This window comes from Myxine glutinosa, chromosome 7 (assembly GCF_964187855.1).
Source record: "Myxine glutinosa chromosome 7, kmMyxGlut1.1, whole genome shotgun sequence".
Taxonomy (NCBI): Eukaryota; Metazoa; Chordata; class Myxini; order Myxiniformes; family Myxinidae; genus Myxine; species Myxine glutinosa.
This window is the reverse complement of record NC_136267.1, coordinates 137,586,192-137,599,707: the sequence shown is the minus strand read 5'-3', so window position 1 is coordinate 137,599,707 and position 13,516 is coordinate 137,586,192. Positions and strand designations below refer to the sequence as shown.

The window sequence follows — 13,516 nt, the reverse complement described above, 5'->3', positions numbered from 1 at the left end:
AGTTGTGGGTTCAATTTTACAAGTGAATGGTCACATTAATTTATTTGTTATAAAATATTTTAGGTGAATTAACAAGTTGCCCGCACGGGATTCTAAATGGGGTAGGGATTGGGGGTGGCAAAAATACAAATGGTGTCTTCCGTCATCGAGCGGGCAAGCTGGGAGCAAAATTTCACATTTATTGTCACATCTGATGCAATTTAAATGTTCTAATGATGGCGTGGTGCTCCATTTTGAACTGTTTGTTCGATACATGTAGATTTCTGACGCCAAAGGTACATAATAAAAAATTGTATTGGTGTCAAAGCCTACAGTGACCAATAATTGCAAACAAGCTGATTTTTTTCCCCCATTCCGTACTCCTCTCCAGGCCGTTGTTACTCCATTGGGATTTATTCTTCCTTTCCTGCTTGTGATAATCTTTGATAGACCGTCTGTAAAACCTGTACACCTGTTGTTCAGCTCCTCCATGAGCCTCGACCCTTGTTTTCAAAAAGGTTAAAATTGCTATGAAAAAAGAACATCATCATCATCATCATCAACATCATCGTCATCGTCATCATCATCATCATCATCATCATCGTCATCGTCATCGTCTTCGTCGTAGACCTGCCATACATTTGACAGAACGTCGGTGCCGCCGAAGGAGCCTTTTGGCAAGGGTTAAACTGGGTGGTTTGCCATTGCATTCCCAGTAGTCACACCTTGAACCGACTTGCCAGGATTTCTCCTTCCAGCCTTAAAAGAGATGACAGGATAACAATGTTACAATGTCGTTGCTATCCTACCAGGCCTGAACCGAAAATATTAGGGAGAAATAAAAGTTTCATTTATCTGTTTCATTGATTTTAAATGTCATGTCATGGACTTCCTGATCATATCTCGTCTATTTCTCTGCCACTATCACTTTCTCTATTTCTCATTTTGGAATTCTAAGACGTTATTACTCTTCTTCTTCTTCTTCTTCTTCTTCTCTTGGGATATTCTTCAAAATGGCTCTTCCAGCCTATCAGGAAGATGAAGTGTTTCTATTACATGCTTTGCCATTGTTTGTTTTCCATTCTGATGGCATTCATAATTGATACTATAAAGCACGAGTGGTCTGTCTGTGTGTTTGATTGTTCACTAACTTTTCCAAACTTTTAGCGGATGTTGACTAAACTTGGCAAGAATGCCGAAGGACCAAAATGGGGTGCCTTAAGGTGGTCTGCCTAATGATCCTTGCGATGATGAGGTGGATGGGGGGCACTCCCCCGCAGGTGGACTTTAACCTAGGAAACCTGTCTGCATTAGTTGGTGGACGTATAAAGATGCCACGGTGTCTCTTTCCCAAGAGTAGGCAAGTTGTTGCACCCTGAACGAATTACAAATGGCTGCCATGACTAATGCTGGAAAGCAATGGCAAATAACTCACCATAATCCTTGAAATGATGCGGATGTGGCAGCACGACACTTTGAGAGAGAGAGAGAGGATGATAGATTGTAACTTTAAAAGCTGGGTTGGATTCAACTCGAGGCTCACACGAGATCGATATATCATTTGAATTCGGTCTCACAGCATTTATACACTATTGCTGATGACCTCTAAATAATAAATAAATAGGCTTGAACTGTGGCCTAACAAAACCAATTGTTACAACACCATTGTGGGTCTCCCACGTGATGGCATACTTGATTTGCTTTAGTCATCTCAGAATTATTACCTCTGCCAACAAAGGTTAACGGAGGTTATGTTTTCACCCCTGTCTGTCTGTCTGTGAGCAGGATATCTCAAAAATGTTGTGGACGAATTTGGACGAAATTTGGTGGAGAAGTTGGGTGTGTGACGAGGACGAATTGATTCGATTTTGGTGAAGATCCGGATCCAGATCCAGCCTATGAGTGGGATACAAAACGTAAACTGTTCATCTAGTGGAGGTATGCACGCCACCCTGTATTGTTCTAGAGTCTAGACGATAATGTTATCAGCTTGCATTCGAACTTCTCCTCCCATTCCATACTTTACATGTTAATCTCCATCATTCTTATAGAAAGAGCTTCAAAATCAAGAAGTACAAAATGAAAACACATAGCAGCCTTATAAAGTAGAGAACACACACACACACACACAAACACACACACACACACACACACACACACACACACACACACACACACACACACACACACACACACACACACACCAAAAGGAAGGAATACAACACCACAGACAAATGAAGGAACAAGCAAAACTATAAAATTGTTTACAACTATCAAGACTTCCAAGCAACAGCTCCTTGTCTGTTCTTCTCCGCCATTGCTTTCTCTGCTCTCTCAGTCCTCCGAATCTCCCCAGCAACTCCAAGATGCACACATTCTTCCAGAAACCCCTTCCTGGCTAAACTTTCAAAATCCAGTCTGACAACACACCTGAACTCCTTTATTCCTCACTTCTCCCATCTATGAACCACCTTCCACAGGCCATTCCTTCCCACTCTTCTCTCCAGGACTTCAAGGACGCAATGCACCTCATGTGATCTTCCATTCTGACGCATGATGAAACCTTCGTAATCCAACCCCCTTACTTTATAGTTTTTTTTTTTTTTTTTTTTTTTGTATACAAGATCGAGGCTCGTGAAAGAGCTAACATTGATCACAAAAAAATAATAATTAACGGACACATAAAACATATAATAAGGGGAACGATAGACAAGATGGGGAGAGAGGGGGAAGCACACAAGCACAACATTTGAGAGCAGGGACATCGGGAGATCTGTGGGAGGGAGAGGGCTTGGGGGGAAGGAGGCGTGGGAAGGGGGGGAGCGGGGTGGGGCGGTGGGACAGGTAAAAAAAAACACATGGACACTGCAAGGACTTCCAGGAAGGAAGTTGGTATTTCAAAAAAGTGGATCTGGTGTGAATTAGCAGGGGGTAGAAAAGATCAAGGTTTTGGATGGCGGAAGATAAGAGATGGTGGTGAACAGCTGTTTTAAAGACCTGGAGGGAGGAGTGGGGTTGAAGGGAGTGGGGTAGTTTGTTCCAGAGGCGGGAGAAAAGAGGAATGAAGGAGTGAAGGTGAGGAGAGAGTCTTGATTTTGGCAGTTTCACCAGAAGAGGGTTAATGGCAGATCTTGTGCGACTTGCACGAATATTTGGGGGACAGAGCACAGACAGGGTTGGGGGAGCGAGGCCGGAGAGGAGTCGGTAGAAGACAGAAAGACCACCAACCTGCCTGCGGTGAGTGAGTGAAAGTCCGTCGCAATCTGCTTCATCGCGGGAGATTTCAATGATTCTGAAAGCTTGGGTTTCAACAGCGTGAAGCCGAGCTAGGTGTGGTTCCTCCCATCCTCTCTTTTCTTTTCCTGCATGTTTATTCCCTTGCTGATTGTGTCCATTTGTTGCCCCACGACTCCACTGTAAGTTCAACATTGCTCTTCCATGAGACTCACTCTTGTGGAGAAACAAAAACACGAGACACCTTCAAGTTTATCATTTTCAAACAGGTAGAACTATAAACTTGTTTTTTTAACCTTAAAGTTTTCTTTCTTGTCAAAATAGGTACTGTATTGGTACCTCAGTTGCTATGGACATAATATTTGTTGCAAAGGAAAATTCATGGAATATGGTCGCAAATTACCAAATTATAATCGCTAAATCGTACAACCCATATTTTCCAGTTTTCTCCATCAAAATCCATCAACTTTATTATTTCAAAAACCAGTACAATTTATTTATTTATTTTGCCAAAAAAAATTATGCGAAAAAAATACATAGGCCTAAACACAAGAGGGCCGCCTAACCTTTGAAACAATCAGCTTCCTTGGTGTCCCGTGACTTACAATCACGGGAACTCATGACTTATAACAGCCCTGGAAAGATGTGTCTGTGGAGCAGTGTCTGAGAAAAACATGTGAGAAAGTAGAACATCACTCGGTAGAGCACATACCTCCACCAGGCAAAACAGTTTACATGTTGTATCCCACTGATATGCCAGATCTGCATCCAAACCTTAATTAAAATCTAATCAGCTTGTTCTTGTCACTTACCCAACACATCCACTTAGTTCTGTCATAATCCGTCCACAAATTTTTGAAATATTGTGCTAGATATAGTATAGATCTCTATATATAGGTTTTTTGGCCCTATATATATAGGTTTTTGCCCCTATATATATATCTTCACCAAAATCGAATCAATTCGTGCCTGTCACACACCCAACCAGCCCACCAAGTTTCATCCAAATCTGTCCATAACATTTTGAGATATCATTTTCACAGACAGACAAACAGACAAACAGGGGTGAAAGCACAAACTCTGTCCGCCTCCGGTGATGGAGCTAAACATAGCAGAATAATAATACTAGTATTAACTAGATATCTGCGATCACAAAGTGATTGCCAAGCGTATGCCTCCCCCAGCACCCGCAATCCAATGATGACAGATTATTTTTTGCCATATGATCTTGACCTTAAACATTTAGGAATAGAGTGTAAATAAAGGAAATGTGTCCCCATCCACAATCTATCCATACAACTTAACATCATGAGAATTGTAAGAGAATTATTCAAGTTATGATCAAAAAGGAGTTTTTTGTTAATTAGGTCACAATCCCAAAAATGTAGGTCAAGGGCACTAATCAAATATCAGGTGTACAACATCAGTGCAGGTGCACTATTACGATGCATGAACATATTGGAAGGCCATGTGGTCTTTGAGTTTCTGCATTGGCAAAATTGAGCGATGATAAAACCGCATTCATTTTTTCAGACAACCATTTGACCTTTAACCCGGTGGAGTATGATACACATGAAGCGTAATCTATAGAGTGCAATTTCGTTCTGATCAGACAACATTGCTTGAGTTGTGGGGAAACATGCTAAAATGCCCATAATGAGGTCATGACCTTAAAAATTAGGTCAATGCCAAGTAAGTTATGTCTACACCGCATAATTTTTATTCTCATTATTTATGCAAAATGAAGCCTCCTCATATCTTATAGGTGGAGGCTTGATAATAATGACGTGTTGATATCAATCAAGGCCTCTCCTTTCCCAGTGGAGACTGGAGTACTCCAACGTGTAGTGTCTTTTGCCCAGTTTTGTTCCTCATCGACATAAACCAGGATGCAGATTTTCAAGTTCTGTAACTTTCCCACCAGCAGAAAGTTGGTGGGTTCTCTATTTTATTCAAGCTTATATCAGGCCTTGCTCCTCCTGGCCTCTCCTACTTCTGTCATCCTCGAGCCATCCCAGATAGCACACAGTCATCAAGAAACCCTCACTTGCTCACCCTCCCCAAGTCCAGGCTAGTTACCCATCTGTATTCATTTTTCTCCTGCTTATGGAATTGTTTTATTGGGGAGAGTCTTTGAAGCTGAAGGGAATGGTGTATGCTGCATGTGTGAGAAGTGTTATGATTTATGCGAGCAAGACATGGGTAATGAATATAGAGCAGCAACGAAGGCTGGAAAGGGTGGAAATGCGAATGGTTCGGTGGATGTGTGGAGTATCGTTGAGAGAGAGGAAGACAAATGATGAATTGCGAAAGATGATGGGAATAGAGCCTGTGATGGATGCTGTGAAGAGGAACAGGTTGAGATGGTTTGGTCATGTGTTGAGGAAGGATGAAAGTGACTGGTTGAGAAGAGTGATGGAAATGAATGTAGAAGGAAGTAGAGGATGGGGAAGACCGAGAAAGACTTGGCTAAAGGTGGTGGAAGAAGAAATGCGGGCAAGGGGGTTAACAAGGAGAGATGCAGAAAATAGGGCAAAATGGAGAAGATTGTCATGGGGACCGCAAGGCTAACCGCCGCTCTAGCAGGGAAAATGGCCTTAAATGCCTGTTGTTGTTGTGTTGTTGTTATGGAATTGTTTTTATTGTGTCGGCTCTCTCGTCTCCACTTTAGTCTTTTTTAAATACACTGCTCATGCATCATTAATCTCATGCACTCACCTTCTCTATAAACCAATACCCCAATCACACTGAAAGGCAGACAGCAGTGGTGTCACTCTCTACTGATTTGGAATTCATTAGATGCTGCTCTGAAAAATGGAACTTGTCCTTCAATCCTGGAAAGTCTCACTGTCTCACCCTGTCACTCCAGGAGTATCATTAAACAAACCCACGTCATTCCATGGTCAGCCACTGGAAGAGGTTAATTTTCCTCTTTGCCATTATCCAAGACCTTTACTTGGCTGATCATATAGTAAGGCTGACTTCCAAAGCCAAACACGGACTGGGCACTCTCTGCCAGTCCGTCCTTTCTTGAAAAAAATTGAACAACTCACATCCTCCATTGCCTTTGTCCATATCTCAATAGAGTACGACCGTCCCCTATCGTCTGGGAATCACATTTCTTTCTCCTGGATTATGTCAAATCTGAAGCTTCACCAATGATATCATAATTGGAATCTCCAGCAATGAGGCCGAAGCACAAGGTCTGTTGTTTTCACACCGCAGGCATGTTTCTGGCCTCTGTTTTTCACTGCCTCTTCTTTGGTGTAAGTTGCTCTCGTTTCTCAGACCCCTGACCTTCCCCAGAAACTCCAAGATGCACTTATTCTTCCTTAACTTTTCCGCTTCTCAATAATCCCTTCTGTGGAACTGCCTTCCTGAGGCTGGGCTATCCCATTCTTCCATACACGGTTTTAAGCAGGTGGTACACAGTCATCGCATGTTGCCCTTCTTTGTTCTCGCCTCATTATCCATTCCTAACCCAGCCCTCTTACTTTCACATTGCTGTGACCTCTCTCGTTTCTCAGACCCCTGACCTTCCCCAGAAACTCCATGATGCACTTATTCTTCCTTAACTTTTCCGCTTCTCAATAATCCCTTCTGTGGAACTGCCTTCCTGAGGCTGGGCTATCCCATTCTTCCATATACGGTTTTAAGCAGGTGGTACACAGTCATCGCATGTTGCCCTTCTTTGTTGCTTGCCTCATTATCCATTCCTAACCCAGCCCTCTTACTTTCACATTGCTGTTTCCACTCGTCCTCCATCTTCTCTTTTCCTGTTCATTCATTCCCTTGATTGTTGTGTCCAACTGTTTCCAAATTGCCCCACTGTCAATGAATTGCCTTTTTACCTTCCATCACCCTGCTCCTCCATGAGCATTCATATTAAAAATAATGTTTTTATATAATAATTGGCCAACAAGCGTCATGATATTTGTTTTGACAAAAAACGTCCATCCAATAATGATTCCGATAAATTAACAGACTGATTGCTCATCTAAAATGCTTATAAATTGTCACAGAACTGTCAGAAAAATTCAGTCAACATTGTTGAATAATCTAGCCAGATCCGTCAAATATCAAATTGCAAAAAAGAAAATAAATAAACAAACAAGACTGAATGAAGAAAAATTATGAAAAATAAATACAGAAAATATAGGAAACGCACCAGCAGCTTTAGATGAGCGCTTTACTTAATGGACTACCGAGAGGAGATATGACCTGAGTGGGAAAGGAAGAGTTCCAGAAATGGGAATTAAAAAGAAAAAAGTGAAGAGTGGAATGAAAGAGTGGGAGAGAAAGGATGAGTCGCAATATGAGCAGGATACCTTTTCAGAGAAGTTGATGCTGCAACCACACAACAGGTGAAATGAAGAGGCGATAATCCGTATTTATAATAAGAGCAGATCAAGGACCAAAAAAAAATATTTATAACTAGAACGGCACTCAGTAGAGAGCATACCTCCACCAGGTGAACAGTTTACGTTTTGTATCCCAGAGTAGATCAGAAAATCACAATACAGAATCACGTTAATCAAAATCATCCATCCACAACTTTTTGAGATATCCTGCTTTGTGTCGTTTTTGGCCCTATCTCCAAAGGTGAAGAAGAATCACTTAAAAAATTATACTAGCCTGATCCGGATCCTGATCTTCACCAACATTGAATCGATTCTTCCTTATCACACACCCAACCTGTCCACCAAGTTTAGTCCAAATCAGTCCATAACGTTTTGACATATCCTGTTATGTGTTGGTTTTTAGCTAATTGGTGAAGAATCGCTTCAGAAATTAAATAACTCATGTTCGAATCCATATTCATATCCTCACCAAAATTGAATCTATCTGTCCTTGTCACACACCCACACCCGGTCCACCAAGTTTCGTCCAAATCCGTCCACAACCTTTTGAGATATTTTGTTGACAAACGGAAAGACAAATGGACAAACAGACAGACAGGGGTGAAAACATAACCTCCATCCACCTTAGGTGGTGGAGGTCATAAAAGGGCAGACTTGACGTCTACCCTTGAACAAAACAAAACATCGTGCCAGATTTTTTATGCTTTCCACGACCGTACTTTGAAACTTTCTTTGAAAACTTACAATTTAGTGTGAAATGAAAGGGTTCACAAAAGCATCTTATGTCAGGTGTAAGTAAACCCAATGAATTTCCATGAAATCTCTTTGGTAATTGAACCAGGGCTTGATAGCTTAGAGGTATTCTTAGAGGTATTGAAACAAATCACCAAGAGGACAGGTGCTTGTGGAAGAACGCATCTTTATTGGTGTTCGGGTGGGTAGTGATAGGTATACACATTCATTTCAGTGCGCTTCGTCTCCTCAAACCGATCCGATGTGCATTTCAGGCAAGTGTGCTGGACAACAGCTTTCAGTAATTGTAAATAAAGTTGGACTTTAGGTAATTATCACTGCAGGCAGACATTTAAAGCACCGGATTGCAGATCGGACATGGACACGTACGCACGACCAAGGAAAAAACAGGGTCGAGCAGTGAACCAGGTGGTGGGTTGCACGCTTACGCAGGTCTTTCGATAGACTGTGACACCTTGAGTTGCGACGAACCATGACGTCACAATAGAGTAACTTTACTGCAGTTTGGAAATAAACTTTAGTCGCCAAGCACAGTCTGATTTATTCTAGAGACGTGTATTTCATTGTGACCTGGGAATGGGTGGTATATACCTTCTACCTACGTGTCGACCAGGCACAATACAGAATATTGGTGGGACGTGGTGGGAGCATCAAGAACTCGAATAAAAGCTTTGTGATAATCTGAGAGCTTTTCACGTGCGTCTCTCGAGGCTTGCCTTTGATTACCTGCCCAGTCAGCCTTCGATGTTTGGAAACCCGGCAGGTACCCGCGGGAGCTCGTTCTGAACGCCAAATGCTCGTGTAAAGCCAGGTAAATGTGAGCTGCTGCTTATAGACGACTGAAAATTAGTTTCTGGCTGCAAGCTTGCCACCTCAGGTGCCATCCATTTACTCCATACATACATATGGCAATAAATATGAGCCTCACCCGTCCTCTGTACACACCTTGTATATTTACACACCTAAACCTCCTATCCTCTCCTCGCAGCTCATCGATGCCACCTTCGCTGACTACCTGTGTGCGTGTTCACCGCTGGGTGCTTTGATGGTTGCCAGATGTCGAAACTGTGTGTTTTGTGCACAATGTTTGGGATTGCTTTATTTATTTATTTTAAGCCACGTGTCTTAAATTGTCATGATTGTTCTCACCTGGGAACCCATCGAGCCACCAACAATTTCATCCGAAACAAAGACAGTGGAGTGCACGTCCGGTTATGTGGCAGAAACCAACAAATCGCTGTTACCTTATAGTATAGTGAACATCATATATATACATATGTATATATATATGTATATATATATATATATTAATATGCTAATTCCATACTCGGTCGGTCGAGAAGTCTGAGTGCTGGTTTCAGTTGGAAAAAAAGAAGAGGTTATGCATTCTTAAAAGCTATGTACACACACACACACACACACACACACACACACACACACACACACACACACACACACACACACACACACACACCCATCCACCTGAAGGACATAGCGTTCGCCATGATCATCTGTAGTACCTGGCACCCTCAGCAAGAAAATACATTGAAAACAGCGTAACATGCGTGTCTTGAATGCACACACAAAACGAGGATTAATTTCACTGTTTTTTTTTTTAAATCGTGCAAATATTGCTTGCAGGGCCGCACGACACCCCTTCACTATACAGGAGAACATTTATTATTACAATAATCATTATACCAACAGCGGGGTTGAGTGACGCCGCCTTGATGGCCTACATACTCACGAAAAGTTGGACCATCAAGAACGTGTCCGTGAGGAAGCGCAGGATTTGACAACAGGTGCAGCACAGGTTCTGATGTGTGCTGGCACATAGCATCCATCGAAATACTGAGGGCATCACCAGGTGGTGAGTGTGTAGATAGTGGAGGAGTGGTTCATTGAGGAGAAGGTCGTCAGTCAAGTCAATTGAGATCATCGATCAGCGAATTCCCATTTCCGCATGAGCAGCAAGTGAGCAGATGCAATTGGCATCCGATCTATAACGAGCGTATTGATAAACGTTCACGAAAGTCCATCAGCGTGCAGAGCCAATGTTCTTGTACTGGCACAGTAGCAGGTGTTTGAAGGTCTTTTTGAATGTGGTGTTGCACAATGCGTAGCAAACCGGGTTGATGGTACTGTTGATGTAGCAGAGCCAGTAGCCGATGGTCCACACGGTCTCTGGCATGCAGCTACTGCAAAACGTAGCGACGAGAACCATCACATTGTAAGGAGTCCACGTGATGATGAACGCCATCAGGATGGCGAAAATGGTTCGGGTCACCTTCTTTTCACGCGCCATGGAGTGGCGTTTGCGCTTTATGTGTGCGGGAGCCACGGGCTTTACCTGCAAAGGCTTCGTCAAATCACCTTCTTCAGGTGGAGATAAGATGGGGAGGGCTTCTGGAATGAGCTCTATCTCTGAGAGGCAGGTGGTGTTGCTAGCTTCGGAGCGCCTCAATGCCGAATCGACTGCTGCGGTCTCCGCTAGCGGCTCGTTTGGGTCGTGACATTGCGCGTCCTCATCTTTCTTCACCAAGCTCTGAGATGTCGTGGACTCGTTAGATAGCTCCTTATCCTCCATTTTAGCGCCAGAAACCGTGAGCGCCTCACACTCCTCCGGAACTACAGACTCCCCGGCAATCTCTTGTGCCGCTGCGGAACCATTGAAGGCTCCGCCACTTCCGAGCTTGCTCGCCAAGGTGTCGACAGGAGCCGACGCCGTTCCTTTCAGGTCACCACTGCCCATGAGCCTAAAACGGATGAGGAACGCAAAGCGACCCCCGGCTGCGGATCCCAATGAACGTCGAGACCGTCTGTGAACTCGAACGCGACTCTTACTCGCGACTGAGATCTGCGCATAAAGGACGATCATGATGGCGACCGGAAGGTAAAAGGCGGCGATTGCCGTCCCGAACGTCGCCACTGGGTTGGTGAGGAACTGTATGTAGCATTCACCCATGGGCACCGTCCTCTTTCCGGCCAAGTATTGCCAAAAGAGTATGGCGGGAGCCCAGAGGACCAGGGACAAGATCCATGCTCCGGCGATCATAAAGCCCGCCATGCGGGTGGTCCGGCGTGCCGGGTACGACAGCGGTTTGGTGACGCAGAAGTAGCGATCGAAGCTGATGATGAGCAGGTTCATGACGGACGCGTTGCTCGCCACGTAGTCCAGCGCGAGCCACAGGTCGCAAACGATCGGACCGAGCGGCCAACGGCTCGCCACGATGTACACGGTGTAAAGGTTCATGGAGAACGCACCGATGATGCAGTCGGCGCAGGCGAGACTGAACAGGAAATAATTGTTCACCGTCTGGAGGTGACGATTCACACGGATGGAGACCATCACCAAGACGTTGCTTACGACCGTCACGAGACTCAGTGAACCTGTGACGATGATGATGAAAACCACTTCGAAGGTCTTGAGCTTGTTGGGCGACGACCCACCACCTGCCAAGATCGCGCTCACGTTGTCGGTGGTGATGTTAGTCCCATAAGCCATCTCCTCCATCGCTCAAGTACCGTTCCTGCAGCAAGGGTCGTAATGAGCATCCACTCGTCAGTGGGACGTACCGGTTACTGTAGTTGTACAAAGACGAAATAAATGGCAGATTAAGAAATCATCATAATAATGATAATAACCAAACCACTGTGCTTATATATATATATATATACACATGGTATATATATCTACATATTACATCCCTTGGAAAATGCCTATGATTCACTCAATACATACAGAGAGCACAAAGCAATCACCTAATGAAGCTGAATCTCATCTGTGATGCCACAATTATGTAGAGGGAAACCGTTCTCCTGCAGCCGTGGCGGTTCCTCCGGAGGGTTGGAGGGGAAGAGGTAGTTGGAAAATATTGTAAAATGCTCCTGAAAAGCTGGAGCCTTTAGGATTCTCCAGCGGGAGCCACGTTTTTGGGGTTTAACGTGATTGTTATAGGAAACCCAATTTGGCGAGGGTATAGGGGGAGGGGATGGAGTTAAATAATTAATAATTTAAAACGTCAATGCAACTATTGCTGTTGTTTGCGCATCTCGGAATCGGACTAAGCGAGCCCTGTGTGCGCACGATGTAACGCGCGCTTTTCCCATACATTTTATACTCCCGATGAGATCTATGTGCGTGGAATGAAAAAGGTTTTCCCACAAGGGGCTCGGGCATGTACAGAACACCTTTTGGAATGATCGACAGTATATATATAGACTATGGAGCCAGCGGTAACATGAGGGTGCAGAGACAAATATTATTTGCGCTCTGTCTACGTGCCCAAACAGTATGGTATAATTTTAAAAAGGTACAAGAAACAGGTAAAAACACACCTGCGCGCTCTGTCAATCGCTAGAATCCCCACGTCCGGGCACTGGAGTCCCGCAGAGGTCTCCGCTCGCGGTACATCTTCCCAACACCTAGCACCGTATTCGCTGTCCGCGCAGCCCGAGGCTTCCTTAGATCGTTACGGTCTGAGACGGACGTGTTTTGTAGATCTCCGCGGCGTACACATCTCCACGGAGCGGCGCCTCGCATAACGCATGTGAGAGCGGATCCTTTTTCTTTCCCCTGCCGTTTGTGGTCTCCGTCCGCAGTCCGGGAGATTTATTCGACGTCTGCGCCCGCACAGCGATCCCCGTTCGCCTCTCCCACGCCGTGTCCGACGGGCTTCTCACGCAGGGGGCGGAGGATGCGCGAAAGGGTCGTGCGTCTCCATCGGGGGGCGGGGGCGCAATGAGCTCCGCTTAGAGTGAGCACGAAACGGGTCGAACCAATGGTGATGGTCGCTCCACCCCGCGTCCAATCCACTTTCCCACCCCACCCGCCCCTATACCTTACGCCCCCTTCCTTTCGCCCCCCACATGCAAAACCCGATGAATCCAGACGCCGCGGGCTTCCGCCGTCTAACAGCGGCCGCCATCAGCATCGTGGCTGAACCGCATGGAAAACACCTTTTCCATTCCTTCTCCATCCTGACAGCTTCCATTTCACCGAGCACGAACTGCACTATATACATATGTACGTATGGGGTCGTTACAACCGCTCGGCTTTAAAAAAAAACTTTTCCTCTGTTCATGCTCTCCTTGAGTCCAATGGGAGTGGGGAGCAATGGGGGAGGGGGTCCCTGCCATGTCACTAAACATGATTATGATTTACAATGGTGCACATCGTTCTCCTGAAT

The 13,516-nt window shown here is 44.7% G+C and overlaps 1 protein-coding gene across 2 annotated transcripts; it reads right to left on the bottom strand.

Moving 5' to 3' along the window:
- Positions 1-8,476: 8,476 nt before the first annotated feature.
- On the bottom strand, positions 8,477-12,973 carry LOC137431674 (muscarinic acetylcholine receptor M4-like). Of its 2 annotated transcripts, none has more exons than XM_068123263.2 (2): positions 12,666-12,973; positions 8,477-11,909 (listed from the first exon to the last, which is right to left on the bottom strand). In XM_068123263.2, the coding sequence occupies exon 2, from the start codon at positions 11,839-11,841 to the stop codon at positions 10,366-10,368; it is 1,476 nt and encodes a 491-aa protein (XP_067979364.1). In that variant the 5' UTR covers positions 11,842-11,909; positions 12,666-12,973; the 3' UTR covers positions 8,477-10,365. The 2 variants fall into 2 exon arrangements, with proteins under 2 accessions (XP_067979364.1, XP_067979365.1); XM_068123264.2 differs by having other exon boundaries at positions 8,477-11,857.
- Between the last annotated feature and the right edge of the window lie 543 nt (positions 12,974-13,516).

What these genes read in the sequence shown, in the direction of transcription:
- LOC137431674 (XM_068123263.2), bottom strand. Translation starts at nt 11,841, where the DNA reads ATGGAGGAGATGGCTTATGGGACTAACATCACCACCGACAACGTGAGC.